Source organism: Pipra filicauda, unplaced genomic scaffold (assembly GCF_003945595.2).
Source record: "Pipra filicauda isolate LSUMZ 115617 unplaced genomic scaffold, ASM394559v2 scaffold317_size908105_pilon, whole genome shotgun sequence".
In the NCBI taxonomy this organism is placed as follows: Eukaryota; Metazoa; Chordata; class Aves; order Passeriformes; family Pipridae; genus Pipra; species Pipra filicauda.
In genome coordinates, this window is record NW_024104440.1 from 293,456 (window position 1) to 314,535 (window position 21,080).

General features: G+C 38.9%; 1 protein-coding gene across 5 annotated transcripts in view; it reads right to left on the reverse strand.

Moving 5' to 3' along the window:
- Positions 1–2,915: 2,915 nt before the first annotated feature.
- CLEC16A (C-type lectin domain containing 16A) overlaps positions 2,916–21,080 on the reverse strand; it is a 63,545-nt gene continuing 45,380 nt past the window's right edge. For 2 of the 5 annotated variants that reach the window (XM_027711149.2, XM_027711148.2), the window contains 3 exons: positions 19,427–19,573; positions 13,777–13,896; positions 2,916–9,767 (listed from right to left, as the gene is read on the reverse strand). In XM_027711149.2, the coding sequence (XP_027566950.1) occupies positions 9,427–9,767; positions 13,777–13,896; positions 19,427–19,573 (608 nt within the window). In that variant the 3' untranslated portion in view covers positions 2,916–9,426. Of the gene's footprint in view, positions 9,768–13,776; positions 13,901–19,426; positions 19,574–21,080 lie in introns of all 5 variants that reach the window. The other 3 variants (XM_027711151.2, XM_027711150.2, XM_027711152.2) reach the window with 2 other exon arrangements.

Sequence of the window (21,080 nt, forward strand, 5' to 3'; positions counted from 1 at the left end):
GGTGCGGACCCAACACACAGCTGACCTGCTCCACTGAAGAGACGCCAGTCACGGTCCCCCTGAACAACACAGGCACCTATGTTTGCACTCTCAGTCCCCAGAAAAAGAGGATAAAGATCTTAAAAAACAGTAACAAAAAACCCCACCAAACCATTTCAAACGGTGAATCAACAGTGAGTCACGACACTGCTGGATTCCGAGTAACAGACCAGAGGCTGAGACAACGCTGCAAAGAAAACGGATCCTCCATTTGTGTGGCCTATAGAAGATATGCTAAGAAATAATCATAATAAACAGAGACTTTTCTCCATTCACAGATTGACTGCACTAGTGATTTCTCAAAGTTTGTGGTTTTCTTTTATTTTTTTGATTCCCCAGTCGGAAAAAAACCTTTCTCATCATTGGATATTTCCAAAAACTGTTGAAGTGCTCACCCTACCCATAATTTCCCAATGACTGCTTGTTAGTCACGGGTATCTACTATTAAGAGACATGCTTTTGTTTAAGGGAGGACAGATGCAAATTTCCCCTCAATGCCACAGGCTGGGCAGAGCATTTTCACTGATATTCAGGGTAGAAGTGCAGGCACACACATCATCATTACAGTTAGGTTCTCTTAGGAAGAGTGAGAATACTTTTGTCCTTTGCAGACCCTACCTCCCTTTGCAGACTTGAAATTCTTTTCTCTAAGACATTATGGTGGTTCTGCCTCTCTCCTCCTGCAGAAACTCTGCTTCTATTTCTGGTAGCTCTTGCTGCTGAGGGAGAGCCAGCCCTGACCATCCCTGTGGTGGTGACACAGCTTGGTTATCTGCCTCCTTGACTCACTTGTCCATCAACATGCAGTTTCAAGCAGCAGCTCAAATTTGCTTCTAAGAAATGACCCTGAAATGAGGACAAATTTACACAAAGATGCCTTCATCCAATTAACTAAAAGACAAAATTTATTTCTACAGTAAAATAACAGCTTGTTTTCTCATCTGGTGTCACAATGTTTATTCCATACTAAAGCCGAGAAAAATGCTGTAACTAAGAAACAAAGCCCAAGTATTCATCTGTCCTTATCAGTCACCCAAACAGGCCAAAAAAAAAAATTAAACTGTGGCCTGTGTGAAATATAAACCTTTATTTGGGGGCAAGACAGCGAGAATGGAATGACGAGATCAGTATTTTCCGTTCAACAACGTTTCCCAACTTTGTAGAGTGAGTGTCTGAGGACAGGCAAAAGCTTTCAACTTATTTCAAAAGATCTCAATCCTAAGTCCAAACAATAAGGTACTTCACCCCTTAAAATCCATTTCAGAGAACTGGATCCAAAACCAATAATAATTTTAAGACCTAGACATATTTGCAGATAAGGTGCTGGTAAAACCCTGGAGCTAAAAGCAGACACACGAGTGAACACCATCCAACCAGACTGACCCAGTCCCCCTCAGTTCAACTGCCTTAAATGTCTGTGAACATTGGCCTGAAACCTTTCTTCTAATTTGGCCATTTTGGAGATTTGCAAGTCCAGGTGTTGCAACTCCCTCCAACCTCTCCTTATTGGAGAGACAAAAGGTATCCGTTTAAAATACAATGGAATTTTCAGCAAATACACCCACAAACAGTAAACTCTCATTCCCAGTTGTATGCATCCCATATTAAAGATCACCAGAAAGTGCCAACGTGGCTTTTGTCTTCACACATGGCAGCATAGAAACACAGCTTCTTCCATCCAGGAAATCCCAACAAACAACTTTCCTTGACACAGAAACAAAGTTTAAGTGTCAAAGCATGAAGATACCAATCTCCAAATGCAGTATCTTTACTCAGACAAGAGTTATTTTCATAAAGACATATGTATTGACAGAGTTTCACTTTTGCATTTATAGAGAAGCTGTGGATTTACCTATTACAGGACTGTTCAAGCTGCTGCACTTACATATTTATGGGGGCTATTACAGCACTGCATTTCTGTCCAGCTCATTTTCAATCCAGTCACCATGAGGAGTGGGTTGCAGGCTGTGCTTTCATTCCATCTCTGATCATCAGTGATGCAGGGCAAGATGCTGAACCTGACTCAGTGTCTGAGTCTAGAAAGACTTTGTGCAAAAAACACAGGAAAAATGACAACACAAAAGGCTGAAAAAGTTCTGAAGCGTCAGGATATGGAACCACAAACCAGGTTCAAACTTGAAGGAAGGGAAGGAAGGGAACTTCCTGCCCACAAATTATAAAACTGGCATCCTTTAAGCAGTGCCACTGGCACAATTTAGAAAGTTCAAATGCCAAGAGCAGATTTAAACTAATTTTCCACTATACACCATACTTTAATACTTGCATCTTGTAGTAAACCCCAGTGTTGTCTCCTACCTCTGATACCTTCCTTGCTTATTTCAACGTACAATGTAATCAAATTTCTTCCTCAAGACGCTTCTGGAGCAAAGATTAGTTTGAGAAATAACATTTCACAAGGAATGTAAATTGACTGCAACTAATTCCTACTGATGCAGACGCTAATTAACAAGAATCTAATTAATAACTTGGTTGGGTTTAATCCATATAGTGAACTGGCAACATACACCAGAGAAAAGAGGCAGAGAGGGCAAGAAGAAGTCACACACGACAGGCACTTTCAAAGTGGTTCACAGATGTTTTAGATGTTGCCCAGCCATCCTTAACCTTTGGGCTCATCTACTTTCCATCTCCCTCCAGGCTTCTTTTCTGCTCCCTCTCATGCAGTGTCTGGCCTGCACACACAGTGCAAATTACTTTGGCTATTCCAGTTTTCAGCTCAAAGATTAAAGTCCCCCCCCTTCACACATGCACAACATTCTTCTAACAAACACAAGATTCTGCAAATTTTGCCTTTCACTGTTATTGAATGTCCTCGAGCATCAAATGCAGTAAGAGAGCATGAAAGGGAAAAAAAGTTTCCTTAGTAACACCATTTTTATTGCCAAGTTCCATTTACAAAGAAAGGTCTATTCTTCATCCCTGTCCAGGTTTTCAATAGCCACGACACATGACCAATGCCAGCAAATACAGACTCAGCTGTAGAAATCTGGATTTCAGAAACATACACAATATTTTCTAATTCCACTCCCTTTCCAGACACTTATTTACATTCTTCTTTAAATTAACATAAGATATTGTCACATTTACTCCAACTGTCTAACATAACTTATATTAAATAATTAATACTTATTGCCTGTAGAAAGACGTTTCAGAATTCAGTTCACCCCATTTTGGGGCTTTTTTCCCTGTAAATGTAAGTGCATGTTCAGGATTTGTTTTTTTTTCCTTAAATGAAGTACATTTCAGACACAACTTTATTGAAACATATTTCATAGGAGGACAGTCCATGTTCATGAAATGTTTTATGTAGTGTTTAAATCCCACGTACATTCATTCTTCTAGAAAAATACATTTCTCCCTCTTTGCACTTAAAACAATCAAACTTACAAAACAGCTCAAAATGAAATAAAAAGTTTGCTACAGAAATATCAACAGAGCTATTCACAAGTGGAGATGCCTAAAGTTATCTTCTGAAGTTTATAATGCTTCCAGCAGGTTCCCTAGAACTGTGACAATTCAGTGCTATCCCTGGGCAAAACAAAGCTCCTAGAAATTCTAACAGTCTATAAATTTGCACACTTGAATCTATTCTCAATATTTTTAAAAATTATCTTTGTGTTCATTGTAAATATTTCTGCCACGGTCTCTAAGCACAAAACCCCAGACCCTCCCATCTCCTCATATATACTGAAGTTATCAGATTGCAATTACTATGTGTGTTAAACTCAGTTTAGTAAAAGCACCCATAACCAAAAGTAATGGGGAACAAGATAAAAAGTCTAGTGTATCTTCAGATCATGGTCTTAAAAGACTCCTGTGAACATTATATACTAATCTGAACCTTAACTCTAACTTCTGTTATCAAGTATTGTTAGTCATTACCTGCTTAAGCCCTCTTTTAAAAGAAATGCACTCCACACATTTTTTTATGACAAGACAGTCCCAACAATGACTCGTTTTTCCTTTTCTTATTAAGAACCAATGAATTTAAGTTAGCAAAACAGTAAACCAGATACCACCACAGTGCACATTTATTAGACAACCAAAAGTTAGCTTTACATTTATAATACATTAATAAACACAAAATATACATTTTATAACACCTTGCAAAAGAAATCAAATCCGAGCAACGCGCAAATCTAAAAACAGTGGGAGATCAAAATAGGGAAAATTCTGTACAAATGTAATATAAAAATATGTTTCCATATGAAAGAACCTTCTGTTTGAGACTCAGCCAAGAACTGCATCTCCTATGTCTTTGTTCCTGCTCAAAAAATCCTGAGCAGCAGGAAAAACCCCCCAAGCACTTCCCCCCTCCCAGCCCCTACAAACATCCCACCCTAGCAAGCCCTGCTTGGACCACGATCTGCTTTTCAGAATCCACTAGGAGACAGCAAGAGTTATTATATTTGTTTCTAATTCATGCTGCAAATGCTGGGAAAGGTCATGAGCAACAGAGCAGGCCAGCACAGCAGAACTACTCCAAAGGTTTCTAGATAATAGAAGAGCAGTGCCCAGTTAGTGGTACCCCAGGGATGGTTAACCAGTGACATACCAAAAAACTCTTTCAAGAAGAATGACAGTAGCAGTTAGAAGAGAATTTTCAACATATGTTTAGATGGCTAACATTAGGCTGTCTGGAAGTAGGAGACTCATCAAGGAGACTCATTATCTTCAGAGGCAAAAGCCCTCGACCTCCCTGCCCCCAGCTGGTGTCTCTGCAAACCTCTAATTTGCACTAAACCCCTCACTTAGTGCTTTTAAAAGCAACTCCCCGTTCAACTTTAGCTGGGTAATGGAGACACGATCAGAATTTTCAAGCTGGTGGGGCTTTTTGACCACTACAACCTTGACCATTCCTGAGGCTGTTCTGGAGTTCCCTGGAATGTGCAGTGGAGAGTGACTGGTCACACCAGGGCACTGACAGCACCATGTGAATAAAGTGTTTACTTTTATGAAGTGGCTTCCTACTCACACACACACAGTTTGACCTGCTTGTCTGATACATTACCTATGTCTTCAAGCATATTTAAGTTCATTTTACTACTACTGGTGACACTCAATTACAGGGCAATTATTGAATTCCTGGATTGCTTAATCACCCCCAGCCACTTTCAGTAAGTGGAAATTACAGTCACTCACACCTTACTGCTTAATTAGAAAATAAAATCACAGTAATTTCGATCCTGAAGATCATAAATTTTGCCATGAACAAACTGTTTCAACTATCGTTTCTCAAATTCTACAAACCAAAATACTTCAAATCCAGAAAGGAACATTATTCCCCCCTGTATTCTCTCTCTATTGGATAAGGTTTTTATAGGAATCACTTGACATTGACTTAAACTCTGAATACTCAGATCTGTATCTGAGCCTTAAATTCTGGATCTGAAAGAAGATTTTTTTTTTAAAATGTCACATACCAGTCTGTCCTTTAGCAACAATACTGCAAAAGAATACATGAACTCTGAAAGATATGCCCAATTTTTCCTCACCAAGTAACTGCAAGTAAAATTCCAGCTGTGGTGTAAAGAGAAGAACACTGAGGAGCTTCTTCAATAGGTGTAATTTTATATATTTCTTTTTTTTTTTAAGCTCAGCTTAATTTAAGGAAGTGTAGTCAGAATTTAGTTTATCATGATTAGCAGTGGAGAATACAAATGAGGTCAGCCCTTACAGTGGACATAATTCATGACTTCACAGACAAATACAGCTTTTTGTAGTAATATATGTGACCACATTTCTAATGAATTTGGTTTAATACACACAGCTTGTGAAATGAAGTGCAGGAAGCTTAACCTCTGGTTTTGTTCTATATCAAAGAATTTCAGCAAAACAATTAGTTTCCACACCCAAGCTTCACACTGCAAGCATTACTTCCATGGTGAAGCAGATACCAGAACTGGTGCTTCCTCCCTCCCTTTCCTCACCAAATTACCAAGTGCCTGCTGCCACTATTCCCTTCACAAATGCAAAGCTCAAGACTGGGTCACTGCTGTACACTGGGTGACAAAAAAGCAAAGGGCACCAGTGAGAAGCAGTGGAGGCAACACATGGTTCTGTTAAAAAAGTAACAGCTTGGTAAAATTTAATAAAATAAGACACACAGACCATAAAATAGCAAAGTAACATTCATTATGTCCTGGCTTTTTTGGCTTCTCAAAAGGAAGGAATTTTCAACAGAATTGTGTTATGTTGACAGAATATGGCTGAAGAGGCATAGCCCCTACAAACACACATTGAGAATTTAGCATATCTCCAGAATTTTGGTATTTTGCTCTGGAGTATTGTTATATTTAGAGTGATTCTATCTCCCTCTGCAGTATTGCACTGAAAGAATGGAGCTTTTGAATGACTACTTGTTTAGCTGCTGCTCTCACCTGCAGTTTGGTAGTTGGGTTTGGTCAGAAAGTGATGTTACTCAAATGAACTTTTTTTTTTTTAAGAAAAAAAATTACATTTGTGGCTGATGTGCTAGTGCCTTCCTGGTTGAGTTTCCTTTTTACAGTGAAAGGAGGGTAAGGAAATAGCCTAAGGAAACAGATTCTGATGAGTGAGAGAGAGATATGATACTCTTCAAGGAACTGTAGATGAGTATTATACTTGCAGAGCTTAAAAATGGTTGGTGGCAGATTATTTTGGCATCTCCAGAGTTTCTACATTCTGAAGTCTCCTAATGCAGCACAAAGCACAGAAAATTGTATACACACATGCCTTAATATCAGAAGCAAAGTCAAAAATCAATTGCTTCTGTGGCAGAACCATCCAGACCCAGCTGGAGTGTAACACCCCAACATCGGTAAAGCTGGTGCAGCCAGACCTTTCCTGCTATAATTCCATCTCTGCAGAGAGCTTTTGATACAACTGTTAGAAGATATCCCACCTATCCCTCAACCAGCAAGGCTCTGCCAGCAGCAGACTAGACAGTAGACTTAGGTTTCTATTTTCCTAATAACAGTATCCACCTCAGTCATTTCCTCTGAAGTTCTCAGTAGACAACTGGTCATGAGATTTAAGAGTCACTCAAAGGCAATGAAAGCACAAAGTCAGCTTTCTATCCCTTTGTCCCATTTCTTGAGCAGTGTGGCTCAAGGGTGAGACTATGAATACCCATCAAAGAGACTCCTCGTGCATGGCTCTGATCTTCCTAGAACTGACTTTGAAAGGAGATAAATAAAGATCAAGGTTTTCCTGTCTAAAAGCAATTCTATTTAAGGGAACTCATTCTGCACAGTGGCATTTTGTGTAATCTAGGTCAAGAGTCTAAATAAAATGCTTCAAATTAAGGCATTTTTTTATAATGATCTTCAGAATATTACTGGAGCTACAGTGCAATGCTGCAAAATCCTAGATGAAGTCTAGACTGCAATCAGTTCAGCTAATAATTTATGTGGTCCTAGTGCCCAAATTGCTTGATGTCTAGACTTGTTCAGGTACATGCTCACTACCTGCAACAGTGACTGCATGAGTGCAAACTCACCCTAAGCATGTGACAAACAAACCCAAAAAGTAAGCCCTTACTCCAGCCATGCCAAATTCTCATCCAATATGCACAGCTGTGCTGAGGACACCCAACTCTCAGAATTCATTTAGAGTTGGGGCCACTCTGGAATGCTCAGAATTATCAGTTAATTCAATTTGAGATGAAGTAGAAGTCAGAGGAAAACAGAAATCAACAAAACTGCATGCAAAAGTTAATAAGGGGAGGAGAAAAATTACTGGCATTCAGTAGCAGACACCTTGTATACATGGTTGGGAAAGGTTAAGTTATAATGTGAAGGAGAAGATGGAGAAAGTGAAAAAAGTTATACTTGTGGATTAGTCAATCTCATATATAAATATAACATTGAAAATCACTCCAAGTATTCCATATGACAGCCAGGAAGAGGTACAATAAATGACTGGGAAGTAGGTAAAAACTTTTCAGATTCACCCCTTTGATAAGAAATCAATAGTAGTGGAGACAGAATGAGGAAAAAGATTGCACTGATGACTGAAATCAATAGCAGTAAACAGCAGACTTCCTTCTTTGAGAGCCTGAAAGCACTTGAGTATGAACAGACCCACAATGACAATCTGCTCATTTTACATTAATTTAAATTAACATACTTGGAAATTGATGAAAAATCTTAAATTCCATTCATGTTAAACTACGTATCAAATCAGCAGAGAACATTCCAGACTTTAATCAATACTTTTCCACTGCTTTCTGTCAACTTGGTGTCAGGATCTAGGAAGCAAAGCATGCCAAGCACAAACTCAGAATCACTGTTATGTAGCAATGTTGTTTAACTGGGATACCATCCCAGATAGGAAAAAAAATTACACAATCCCTTTCTTTTTTTGTTTCAGACTTGCAAAGGAATTCAGTTAGATATGGTGACCTTCTTCCTATATGACTACGAAAAATTTGAAAACCCTCTTTGGAGTAAAACTGCTTCTGTCTGCTTCTTGAAGTTGTCTTTCAGTAGCAAGCAAACCACCATTCCTCAGAGGTGTAGCAATCTGACTGTCAGAAGCAAACAAGCCATAGCAATATCTTAAAATGTTTCACATTCCTCTGCAGATGGCTAAGCAAAGACTAAAGTAGTCTCCAAAATCCCTTAGGTTAATTTGAATAAGCATTTGTCATGAACTTCAGACTTTTACCTCCTAGAAAATTGTATCTTGCTTTGAATCAAACCTTGAAATAAATATTTCAGATGGAAAAAACAATACTGAAGTCTGGAGTCCTATGAAGACAACACTGACAGTGGCCAAGCCTGCTGGTATCATGCAGACCTCCAAAAGATGAACAAGATCAGGATTAAAAAACAAAACCAACCAACCAAAAACCAACCAAAAAAATCCCCAAACCCCTCCTCCCCCCAAAAAACCCAAACCAAACACCAAACTGAAAAACACACCCTAACTCAAATGGAAATTTTGCCTCTGTACTACAATATATCATTTTTTCTGGTCAATGGCATGTCTCCAGTTTGAGAGATGTAATAATATAGCATCATGAAGCTGGGTATCCAAAAATTTCTTCTCTTCCCCGTAATACTGTAGACCTTTTACAATTAATTAGTTCCTGTTAGAAAGACAGTAGGTCCTCTGAAACACTGTCATGTTCTTGTATAACAGAAACTGGTAGGAAAGAACCAGTCCAGATTCAAAAGGTTGTATTTTTCCCTCTTCTCCAGTTTAAATATGCTGAGTATCCAATGTTTCCTCTAAAAGCTGCTGACATTCTCACTCACCAGTGGGCCCCTTGTGGACCCCACGGCCTCTCAGGCCTCAAGAAGTATCTGCGCTCCCAGAGAAAAAACAGTTCAGAATTTGGTTGCGTTTTCTTCACTGTTTATTACAGTCTGCATGTTGGCTTTAGTCAGAACATTCTTCCTCAACCTCCTTTACCTTGCAAACTTCATCTTCAGACTGCAAAGAGGGCTGAGGAATGCAGGGGAATGTCCGGATGCTGTGGGGATCCACCGGAGGCACCAGGGTCAGCGACTCCACGCTCAGTGTATCCGTGTTGTCATCTGTAATTAGGGATATTGTGGGCTGCTGGGCAGGAATCAGGCTGGGAGACAGGTTTGCTGTTTCTATGTCACTGGTTTTCCCAGCATTTTTGCTGGACTTTGAGACAGCTGAAGGAGTTTCATCAGTCAACATCGTCTGACTGGAAATGGCCGTCTGAGGATGCTCTGGAGCTGAAGGGTCATCTAATAAAAGAAAACACCAAGAATAATCAATATTCAATTTAGTATGTACATTAAGCCAAACAATATACTATTATTCATGAGTGTTCAAGAATAATTGGGTGGGAAATGCAGTTCTGTGAAGCACTATGCTTACACGTTCACTTTCTAGTAATTAGAAATAAAACAAGATATTATGGAGGCATAACATAAAATGCCAGCAAGATTCTGTTCAAAACCAGACAGTTTTAGACATTTAGTATTAGAATATGCAGCAATATTAGAAATATTCCTAGAGAGAGGAAATTGAGGGGAAGAATAAGAAAACCTCTCCAGTATTTAGTACCCACTAAAATGAACAGCTACCCCATGCCAGGAAGATCTTTAGAAATAAAAGAGAAACCAAAAAAGAACCACTGTATAGCTAGCTCTCCCAAAAGGTGGCTTGTTTCTTACAAAAATTTGGAAGTCATTCTCTCAATTCATTCTCCAGATTCACACTGAAGTGACACCTCAACCACAGAAAGCAGAACTATGGAAGCACAGGAAGGAGGATAATGTGCTTACTGCAACTGAAAGGTGCTGCAAAATAGGCCTGGTTTATACAGACTTGTGTCATAGGATTTTTTAGCCCTCCTAAGCATGGAGCATACAACACAAAATTGAGAATAAGCATAACATACCACAGAAAACTGATATGCTACTACACCTTTCCACACTATGAAAACAACTGCAGCATTAACAACTATTTGTACTGTCCTTTTCCCCCTAAAAATCCAAGTGAACTATTCAGTAAACTGTTCATTTGGCTCAGGATGGAGAAGGATGGAGGGGATGAGGTGATACAGCCTTACATGAGCAAGTATGCCCAGAAAAGTAATTTTTTTCTTTTTCTTTTCAGACTACAACAATAGATGCCATTAAAGTAACAGGTATCCAGCTTCAAGACAGACCGCTTTTAGAGCTTTTGTAAGAAACAGCATGTGTTCAAGTGTACAGGCATCTGCACAAAGTCTACAAGGCAATGTAGTGAATACAGAAGCTAAGAATTAGGTTCTGCTTTTAATACAGTGACCTTAAAAATATTTCCGTTTCAATATGATTCCAATTAATCCTGGAAAAGAACAGAAAGCATGAACATAAGAAAAAAAAAAAAAGACAAACAAAGCTGAGAAAGGAATGGATATCAGGAAGGGATCAGTGGGATAACAGTAAGGTTATTGATTTTTTTTACCTTGCTGGAAAGATAAACCCAAACAATGGTGTGTTCTCACTTCAGAAACCACTCAAATTTACTTTTTGTTGAATCGGTGGCTAAAGCTTCTCGCTTTAATAAAAACAAAATTTACAGACTGTAAAAAAGTCTCCTTTTAAATCAAAGGGACACGACTGGTTATTTTGGAAATACAAGGATAGGTTCAAAGTAGCTCTGCAGATTCTTTTCAGCTGTCAAGAAGCTTTAGGGAGAATGTAGCAACTGATAACAGAGGAAGTGATGCAAGACTTGCATGGAAAATGAACTGCTAAAACAATAAAATACAGCCTCAGTTCCCTGAATTCCAAGCTAAATGCTACCATTTCAGGATGCACAAAACAGTGAGTCTCTTTGTGGTGATTTTACTTTCTGAATTTATAAAATCTTAAAAGGATATCAAATGTTCTTTGCCAGGACTATTTTTTATTTTACTTCTGCTATAATGTGAATATTCACCAAAATTCAGGATTCAGAAACTTGAGGCATTCTGGCAAATAAAGGATTCTCAGTTAGTGGCATTCTGCTCAGGAATGTTATATACAGCACATCTCTACTGTGGTTCTGCTATTTCACTTCTGATTCTGCACTTCATTTCTTACATCATTCCTCCCCATTTCCCAATAAAATATCAATATATTTTCTCAATACTTTCATTTACTGAAATCATGAAAGACATACATGTTCTTTTGTTATGCTGTATTGTCCCCAAATCCTTCCACGTAGGTTCTAATCCTGAAGTGACTCCCTTCTTAATGTCACAAAGAGTATTTGAAAAAAGTGTCCATTAAAAAAAAAAAGTATCTGGAGTTAACAAGCCCAAACTTTCCATACAGAAGTCTCAAAAAACATTAAGGAAAAAAAGATAAAAATATCAAAAAAAGCTCTCAAGCCCACAGGCTACTTGAGGTGCACACTTGGCTTGAAAATGCAGCTATAAGCTTGTGTTAGCAGGTTTTTACTGTGATTATAAGCCTAGAGGAGAATAATCCCAGACTACAGACGAAGGAATACAGAGATCCAGTAACTTGGAATGAAAATTTGGTATATGAGACATTATAATGAAAAAAACATCAGACAATCCTCATGATGGAAAAACTTTTTTAATTGAATACCTGGCTTCAGGACAATAATTACTAATGAGAAAATCTTTGAGGTTCAAAATTTCAAAGCCTTTTGAAGTCATGCTCAACTCAGAGAAGGATGTAAATAGATAAATATACATTTATGTATGATCTGAATTATGAAAGTCTCGGAAACTGGAATAAACAATTGGCAAAAAGATGTGCCCTGGGTGAAAAAAACCCCTAAAGAATGGGCTTACAGGAACATCTGTCTCTAGGTAGGTACCAAGACAGGTACACCAAGCTCTGGTTTCTAGAGACTTTTTTGTACCCAGTATGTTTACAGACTTATTTCTCTACCCATTATCTGGAATTTCTGCCAATACAGTGGCTTTCAAAAAAACCCTCAAACTCCTAACATTTGGTTCCAGTCTGACTTTTGGATGGAAAGAAAAAAAGTAATTGTAATTTTTACCTGGATAAAACCACTGATCATTAAGATACGCCCTACTCTTAAATATGAAAAAGTTATCATCTAATACTGAAGAACAACATTTCTATTTATCTCTTTCTAAGCAAGAGTGTTCTGGCAAAAAAACGTAAGCCAGTTCTGAAACAACACCAAGGAGAGTTCAGCCAGTTTCTTCACACGGTTGTGATGTTGACATTTAGTTCTAACAAACCCCTCCCACATACCTCCAAACTTAAGCACCAAACAAGATTTGAAAACAGGGTGTCATTTTGCAAGTTTTGGGGTATTATTAGCTCTCTGTGGATCCAGTGGCTTCAACAGCCTTAGATGTTTTTCAGCACTTCTGTAATGCTACAGAGATTATCATCATAGCAAAAAAATCCACACCAAATCACTCAATTTCTATAATATTAACTTATGTTCAGAAGAATTATCAGTGAAAAAAGACAGACTAGAACAGAAAAAGGAAAGAATGAATATCATCTACAGAGAAGTGTTCTAATCTGTACAGCAACATAATATGAAACAATAATGAAAACATAAATTACCAGACATTAAGTGAAAAGATGCAAATTAAATCTATAAAGATGAAAAAGGGTGTTTACATAATATAAACAGAGTAAAGTATCTTGGTGCCATGACAGTAAAAAAAAGAAATTAATTAGATACAAGTTAAAGCAGGTTATATAAAAAAGCAGGTCATCTGAAGCGTATTTCCATCTTTTTTGCATGTGCTTCCCCTCGTCAGGCAATTAAACAGTCCATAAAGTCATCTGCCTGAGCTTGATATCACAGAAGTATTAAGCTTGTGCCATCAGAGCCCAAGGGCAGTTGGCCATTCAGTTCTGCTGAATGCCTGTCCATTTTACCTGAGCTATAACAGACTCCCTGCTGCCGGCCAAGTACCTGCATCACTGTCCACTCAGAGCCTGTGCTTACTCAGTGTCACTACAGCCAGAGCTGCCCTGTGCAAGTGAAGACATGGCTGCTTTGAAGCTGGAGACTTGAGAGCACAATTTCCACCTTTGGCAACAGAGCCAAGAGATGTGGGAGAAACTGCAGACAAGGCTTTCAGAAATGGCTCAACGTTGCTTTACGATTCTCCCAAACCGAAATGCAGAGACAAAAATCACCATGCTTGCTTTCTTCAGCTTCCTACCTCACTGGCACTGGTGTCAGCATGGAAACCAAGTATGTTCTATTAACAAGTGTTAAGGGCTCGTGAAAGCTTATGGAGGAACCTGCCTGAGTGGGTATTGCGGGAGTTTCTGCTGCAGCTGCTGCTCGAAGACCTAAACCCAGTGTCCGCCGTGACTGTCAGCCTCCGACAGACTAAACACCCGCCGGCGTCCTTTCCTGCCAGACCTTACTAGAGGAAAACACAGCGATATATCATACACAGGCTTTAACAGGGACACAGGGAAGGGAAACTGGAATGAAGACAAAGGATAAATGTTAGAGCAGCAACAAGAATAAGTGACAAGGACGCATCCGGAACTGCTGGTATCTTGGATACAATCCGACGCCGCACCAAGAGCTTTCTAAGTTTGGGAAATACTTCTGGAGCTGGAAGTATTCATTCTTCAGGAATAAATGAGTTTAACTGAATTTAATTTTTGCTCCCCTCTCTGAAAAGGTTCATAATGCAGTTTTGGCTGTGTCTGGCAATACCAGCAGCACTTACACCAAGGAGGGACTGGCAGGCATTTATTTGCATTCCAATCTCCTCACATGCTTTAGAAATCTCGAGAGAAGTTATTTATCACAAGTTCTGGTGACACAGAATTATTCTCCTTTTCCCTGGCCATAAATTATATGAGGTGCAGTACTGTGCAGGTGACAACACTGCAGATCATTCAGCCCTACAATTCTATCATCTACATTATAATGAATTATAATGATTATAATAAAGCTAAACACAGTGTTTTAAAAGATAGCAGCAGTTCAGATGATGATGCTTGGTGCATAGAAAGTTCCTAGAAAAGAAACTTTCTAAGAACAAAAGTACTTCCTCAGCTAGTTGAAAAATTACTAGCATCATAGAACAGGAGATCAAACCACATTTACATCACTGATTATAGAGGGAAGAGACAGGGATGGTTTCAGTAAGATGGGAGGCACTTCTCTTACAGGCTCTCCATGCTTCATTAATCATTCTCTCCTTGGAATAAAAATTCAGTTTTACAGACTGGAATCCAATATGTTCTCCGCAACAAGGGACAGCTCTTAGTACTTATTTTAGGCCTTTTATCATCAATATCTGCCAGAAGTGTGAAATACAGCGTAAGTGGCACAGAAGATCAGTGCCTTGTGAAGTCCTCAGTATCCATTGCTCCAATGTAAACATCTTCTTAAGTACTGAAGCCAATTGCTTTTTAAAGTTAAGACAACTTAAACAGTAATAAAATACAGTGTAGATGACATTAACACATTTGTAATTCTGGAAGGCTGCTAACTTACAGTAAGAGAGCTTCTATATCTAATCTTTAACATATATAAAAATAAGCACTTTAAAGGAGTGCTCGGTTCCAGCAAGATTAGCCAAGACATGACTGTATTCTAACCTCTGAAACTTGATGACTAAAATCTGCCTAGAAAGAAAACATTTCTACTTTATGCACAGCAACACTTCAAAAGGACACGTTCATTAAAAAAAATAAATCACGTAAATACCAAGAAAAAACCCAAACCAACAGCAGCATTTGCAGAACCTGATACTGCCTTTTCTGTCATTAGGGATTCTGCTTTCTTTAAGGGATGACTTCTGCCTTTCCAATTTTAAAGAACTGTGATCGTATAAGGGGCTAAGCTTAATTCCCAAATACTACAAAGGTGGGAGCTGCTAGGTTTTAAAATATCTGTGCCATAAAGCAGTGTGACAATTATTAGGTACGATAGTTGATAAAAATCATAAGAGTTTATTTTACTCATGACAAGGCAGTTAATGCAACACTGTGGGATTGCTTGATGCAGGTAGGGTGATACAAGTAAACTATTTTTACAATACACCAAATTAACACTTTTTCCCTGTCATGCATTTTTGAAAGCTCTTTTGCTGTTTAACCTTTAACATATACTCTATGTTGTAACATTGTTTTCTCTTAACTGACACACAATTTGTCTTTATTTTGTTCACTGTTTTATGTTAAAGTTGGTGAGTACGTTCCAAATCTTATTTCCTGAAACAACTCTGCAAAGATTTACAAGTACCATCTCAAATATATCAAACCCTGAACAGTTTAAATCAATAGCAACTGTCAACAGACAGTAGTTCAGGACACTATGATCACAAGTTTACAGTATAAAAAGTTCTGTGGTTTAAAATGTTGCTCTTAAGGAAGGTAGTTGAGGTAGTTTCCTTGAAGTTCACATACTCATCTCCCCTTTATCTTGTCTGGCCTTCTCGACTGAAGTTCCTGAGCAGCTCAGCATGTTCTTCATGTTCAACAACCCCAGCAGTTGCCAGAACAAACAGGGGAGCAGGGAAGGAGGGAGGGGCAGAGAGCTCATACATGTGCTTGTGTGAGTGTGTTTAAAATGGAATGGGAAATGAGACGGGAGATTCAAATGTGACAGACGGTGGTAGCATTCAAGTGCTACCTTGGGACATAAAACAGCTCTTGGGAACTGCTTGCTGCTCATCATCTACTTGTTGTTTGCTCCTCTAAGGGGCCACTTCACATCATGCAAGCCTCTTCTGCTTACAGCCAAGTAAGGCAGGCTAGTTCCAACTGTCCTCAAATGGTTAAGGGAAAAATCACTGCATTTTGCATTTGAAGTGGGTGAATACCAACAGTTGTTTCCATATCCCAGCTGAGTGGTCAGTAAGACCTGATACAACACACAGTGATGACACTGTCACTTATTTCAGCAGAGTACTTTTCTGTTCACACAGAAGCCTATCTGGACATGCCAAAGGGATCATCTCTGTCATGACCGTGTTCCTGGCAAGTTTCCAGTACAGATCTCAATTACATATAAATGGCATAAAAGGGAGAACATTAATTACAAATTTGCAGTAAACCAGTCAAATCACTGAATGCAGAAACATTGTTCCCAAGAATAGACAACAGTATTGATCTGACACCAAAGATTAGCAAAAAGTGTCAACAGAGCTCCCTGGGTTGGGGAGAACCTTCCCCATATCCCAACTTAAAAAAGACCTACCTCCATGGATTTCAGAATTCTCTCTAGTCTATACTGAGGACCTTGAGACACCATCACCCCCTCAGCTACAGCTATTTAAAACATTATTCATTACTGGCCGCAACTACACCAGCAGTTTGGTACAGACTTCTGAAGAATCATGCACACTTACTGCTTTGTTTGATTTTAGGAACAGTTTCCGTGCATTAATGACACTCCTTCACAAGGAAACCAAACTACAACATATGCTACATCTATGCACCAAATACACTTCAAATATTAATAGCAACGTATGCCTGAACTAATAACTGGTCCTTCAGACAATCGCATACATGACAGGAATTCTTGGTCCTAAAGGTCAGGGTAAATATGGTCCACAGCAAAATCCCTGAGCCATCTCAGTACCACCTGTGCATTGTCCTACCGCAACAAACTACCTGCTCAGGCACCTACAGTCACTGTCTTCCTCTTTGTTACTGTCCCCTGAGCAGAACAAAACCAGGAGCTGAGCTCCAAAGTCATCCCTGCAGCAGGTTAGTGAAGCTGCTGACCCCAGACTGAAGCAGCTGATGCACATTCTCATATTCACCTCCTCTGACTTTACCGAAAGTCACTGTGCTTATGGTGGTGGGGCACAGAACTATATCCTCACAGCTACATTTGCTAAAGCACCTGCATCAGTGTGCCCAGATCCTGGGCAAAAAAATCAAACCCCACCCAAAGACTGTTTTCTTGCATGGCACGTGGCATTTTGTACACGCTTTATGATTAATTCACAGGGAAGGTCAAGGTGGGCAGTTCATGCAATGTAATCAGTATGTGCACACTGAAAACAGACTTTTAAGAAAACCTTCCCTCTGTTTTTTGTTCTGTTCTGGTTTTTGTTTGTTTGTTTGTTTTTTGGGGGGGTTGGTTGTTTGCTTTTGGGGAGGGTAGGGAAGAGTTTGTTTTGAGTTTTTGGTTATTGTTTTTAATTTTTTTTTTTTTTTTTTAAAAACAAAACCCAGCCTTCTGTCATCAGGCTTTTTAAACTGCAGGAAAAACAGAATTTTATGTTATACAAATGCCAACATAGCGTGTAAGTAAATTGCAATTTTGGTAACTACAGTCTCTGATTATTCTTCGATAAGGCACTATCTTTTTATGCTTGATGAGTAATTATGTGTTCTGGATCTAGGCATTGTTTCATAGAAGCCAGATTATATGCACTTGAAAGACCTCAGTTTGAAATGTAGTACAGTCTTGCTTGATATTTCTGTGAACTGGCATGTGGCTTACAACAACAAAAATAATTTAGATTCTTTATTTTCATTTCCTTTACCACAGTTTTCTCTTAGCTGCTATTGGCAAGAACTTGTGGTTACATTTCTCTGATCACAGATGATTTAAATACAGCAAGGATATTGCACATGAGCCTTTTTACACTGCTAAGGACAAACAGGTCATCAAACAAATGTTTTCTTGTAGTGCCAATCCATATTGAGAGTTCTGACAAATAAATGATAGCACCTCTAGAGTCTAGGTGCTGAATGCTTTACATATTTATTGTTCATAAACTTCATAAGCACCCTCTCCTCACCCTCTCCAGCAGTATTTCTTGCAGGGATAGTCACTTTAAACATATAATGCACATTGATCTGCTGACACTGTTCCAGTGAAGGCTACAGAACACTAAATGCCTAACAAAGGTTGCATCATTTCCTGTAGGACTGCAACAAAGTTCAGATCTAGCTGGGGCTTCCAAATGGTATGTCTTAGAAGGGGTGACCAGAACATCCCTCTCAAGGAGTGATCAACATTGGAAGTGACCAGTAAAATGAGGGAGTTACTTGAAAAGGTCCTGAGAATCAGGTTCCCTCTTTTGTTTTACAACCAAATGAGGCAGAGGAGATCAGTGCTAGCACAAAAGCAGCTCAGCATGCACCCTTCAGCATTTACTTCTTGTTTAGTCTCCAGCCTGAGGCTTTACCTCACATAATTTGCACTCAGAACAGACACCATTACAAGATTCTCTACAATTACTATCCAAGAAGGAGGAATAGTGTTCTAATTAGAAGGTGTTCTAATGCAACAAGAAGTTCCAGTTTAAACATACCCACTAAATATATTAACCAGTGCAAACAAATGGGGGCCATGTTTGTGAAAGTTACACTGTCACTATTTATGTTGCAGCCTCTTCTGGACCAATGGAACAGCTCCTGACTGGTGGTGTTCAGCCACAAGAAAGCTTTACAATATTAACATCCTAAATAACTATTTTCAAATATTTCATATTTGGCCCATTGTTACAAATTAACATGAGTATCAGAAAAACACACAAAAGCAAATGTCACCCAGTTCAAAAAAGACGGAGATCAACTTATCCACTAAGGTGAAAGGCTAACAGTTTAGATTACAAATTCATGCAAAGAATACTTTAGTTAACACAAGCAAAACAAACCATCAACAGAAAAACCCCCACGAAATTCTAAACTGTGTGTGCTAGGAGAAAAGACAGACAAGCAGGACATTGTTTCATCAGTACTTAAAATCATTACTGAAAGATGCCAAGTATTTATTAGAGTTCCAGAAAGTTGAAGAGATCATTAAAATTTGCACCACAATTTACTTTTAATTGGCTTAGTTGAATGATCAAGTGACCTAAAACCATAAAGCCCCGTTGTTTTTAATCCAGTAACACAGTAACTTAATTTTACAATAAACTACCCTATATCCCTTAGTGCCTGGGCTGAAAATGGTGACTGAATACCTGAGGGACTCTGTGCAGCAGAAGGAGTGGACGTCGAGCTCGCAGTCACCGAATCACAGCGCCCTGTGCTCCCACTGCCACTGGAAGGTGATGGTGATGAGAGTGGGGAGGGATGGTGCTGATTTATACACTGGGCTACAGCAAAGCCTGCAAAACAGCACAGTGAAGCTTACAAGTTAATTATTACCTTGAAAGAGTTAACCTATTGAAGAAATTGGGGAAAGCTAGGAGCAAATACTGTATCAAAGTGGTGCCGATTTCATGTAGTGACCCAGAGGACCCACTGAAAGCTTTAAAACACAGAAATGACAAGTCAGGAAAATGCTGTGAGCAGCAACACACACTGACAGGTTGTGCTACAAAAAACCACAATGAAGAAAGCACAGAAAAAAGCTAACAAATATGAGTCCTGTTAATAATCTGACTTGATCTGCACTCCCACCTCCTACCCCCCATGCTTACAGTCTAGAACTAGACTCAAAGCCACTTGCACAAACACAATGCTATCTGCATTTCTGTCATACTTGCATCATAGTTCTAGATGGGTGAATGCTACTTTTACTGAGCTTTTCTCTTATCTAAGTTACAACTTGTTATGTCCAAGATGAACATCACTTGAAAGAATTAAATCACCACCAGGGCAGGAGCCATCTAGTTTGGTGAAAAACAAAACAGTTTGGTGAGGAGCTAACTATCCCATAAATGTAAATAAATTCATGTATTTTATTTCAGAAACCAACCTGATTGATCTTCTACAATCACTTAGATAAGTTAAACTGAGGTCACACACAGTGACGCCTGACAGTCTGCAAAAAGATAACCACAAACTGACCTACCTCAAACGTGAAAGACTTCTATACCACTGGCCCTGAGTGATAGAGTTTTTAATCACAGAAAATGTACATTAGGTTTCTCATACACACTTCATATTTTGAAATACCAGTTAGAAGTGGGAAACAAGGAATAATCAGTGGACTCCTGACCACAGAAGTGAGGCAAAGTCAACTGTTAATGTGAACGAAATTTGTTTTAAGAACAGCTACTAAAGCCACTGGTATAGAAGTGCTTACATCAAGATATTTTTCTTCCCTTACAGTGCTGGAAAAAGCTGTACCTACCCAAGGCATTCTATATTCACAAAAGGTTTGCACTTCAAGAGAGGAGAAATCTTCCATCCTCACCAAAATAGAAGAAAACAGTAAATAAGGTCTGCCCTGACTACCACAGGGAAAGTTGGCCTGATTCAGCAGGATTGCCTGCCCAAACTTTTGCAGAACAGCACTCAGGGATTTGTGTCCTTACAAGGGAGCATTTGCTTCAAAATGATCTTAACACAGTTTCTCTCCCAATACAACTGCAGAGGAAGGATTTGAAGTTAACATAAAGTTAATTTAGATAGGAGGGAAAAGTAAGCCTAAATCATTCAAAATACTGTAACTGGGAAACTACTGACCAAGAACAAATTTGCTAATCAGGAAACTCCTTCAGGAAATACTTGCAAAGACAAGGGGAGCAGAATTAATCATAGCTACAGGAAGTAAAATTAACTTAGAAGGTTCTAGAGGTGTCTTTTTCATTACTTTATGACTCTCAAGTTGTGATTGTGGTTGCTAATGAACAAAAATATTTCCTTTCCAGTAGTCACGATTCTGCT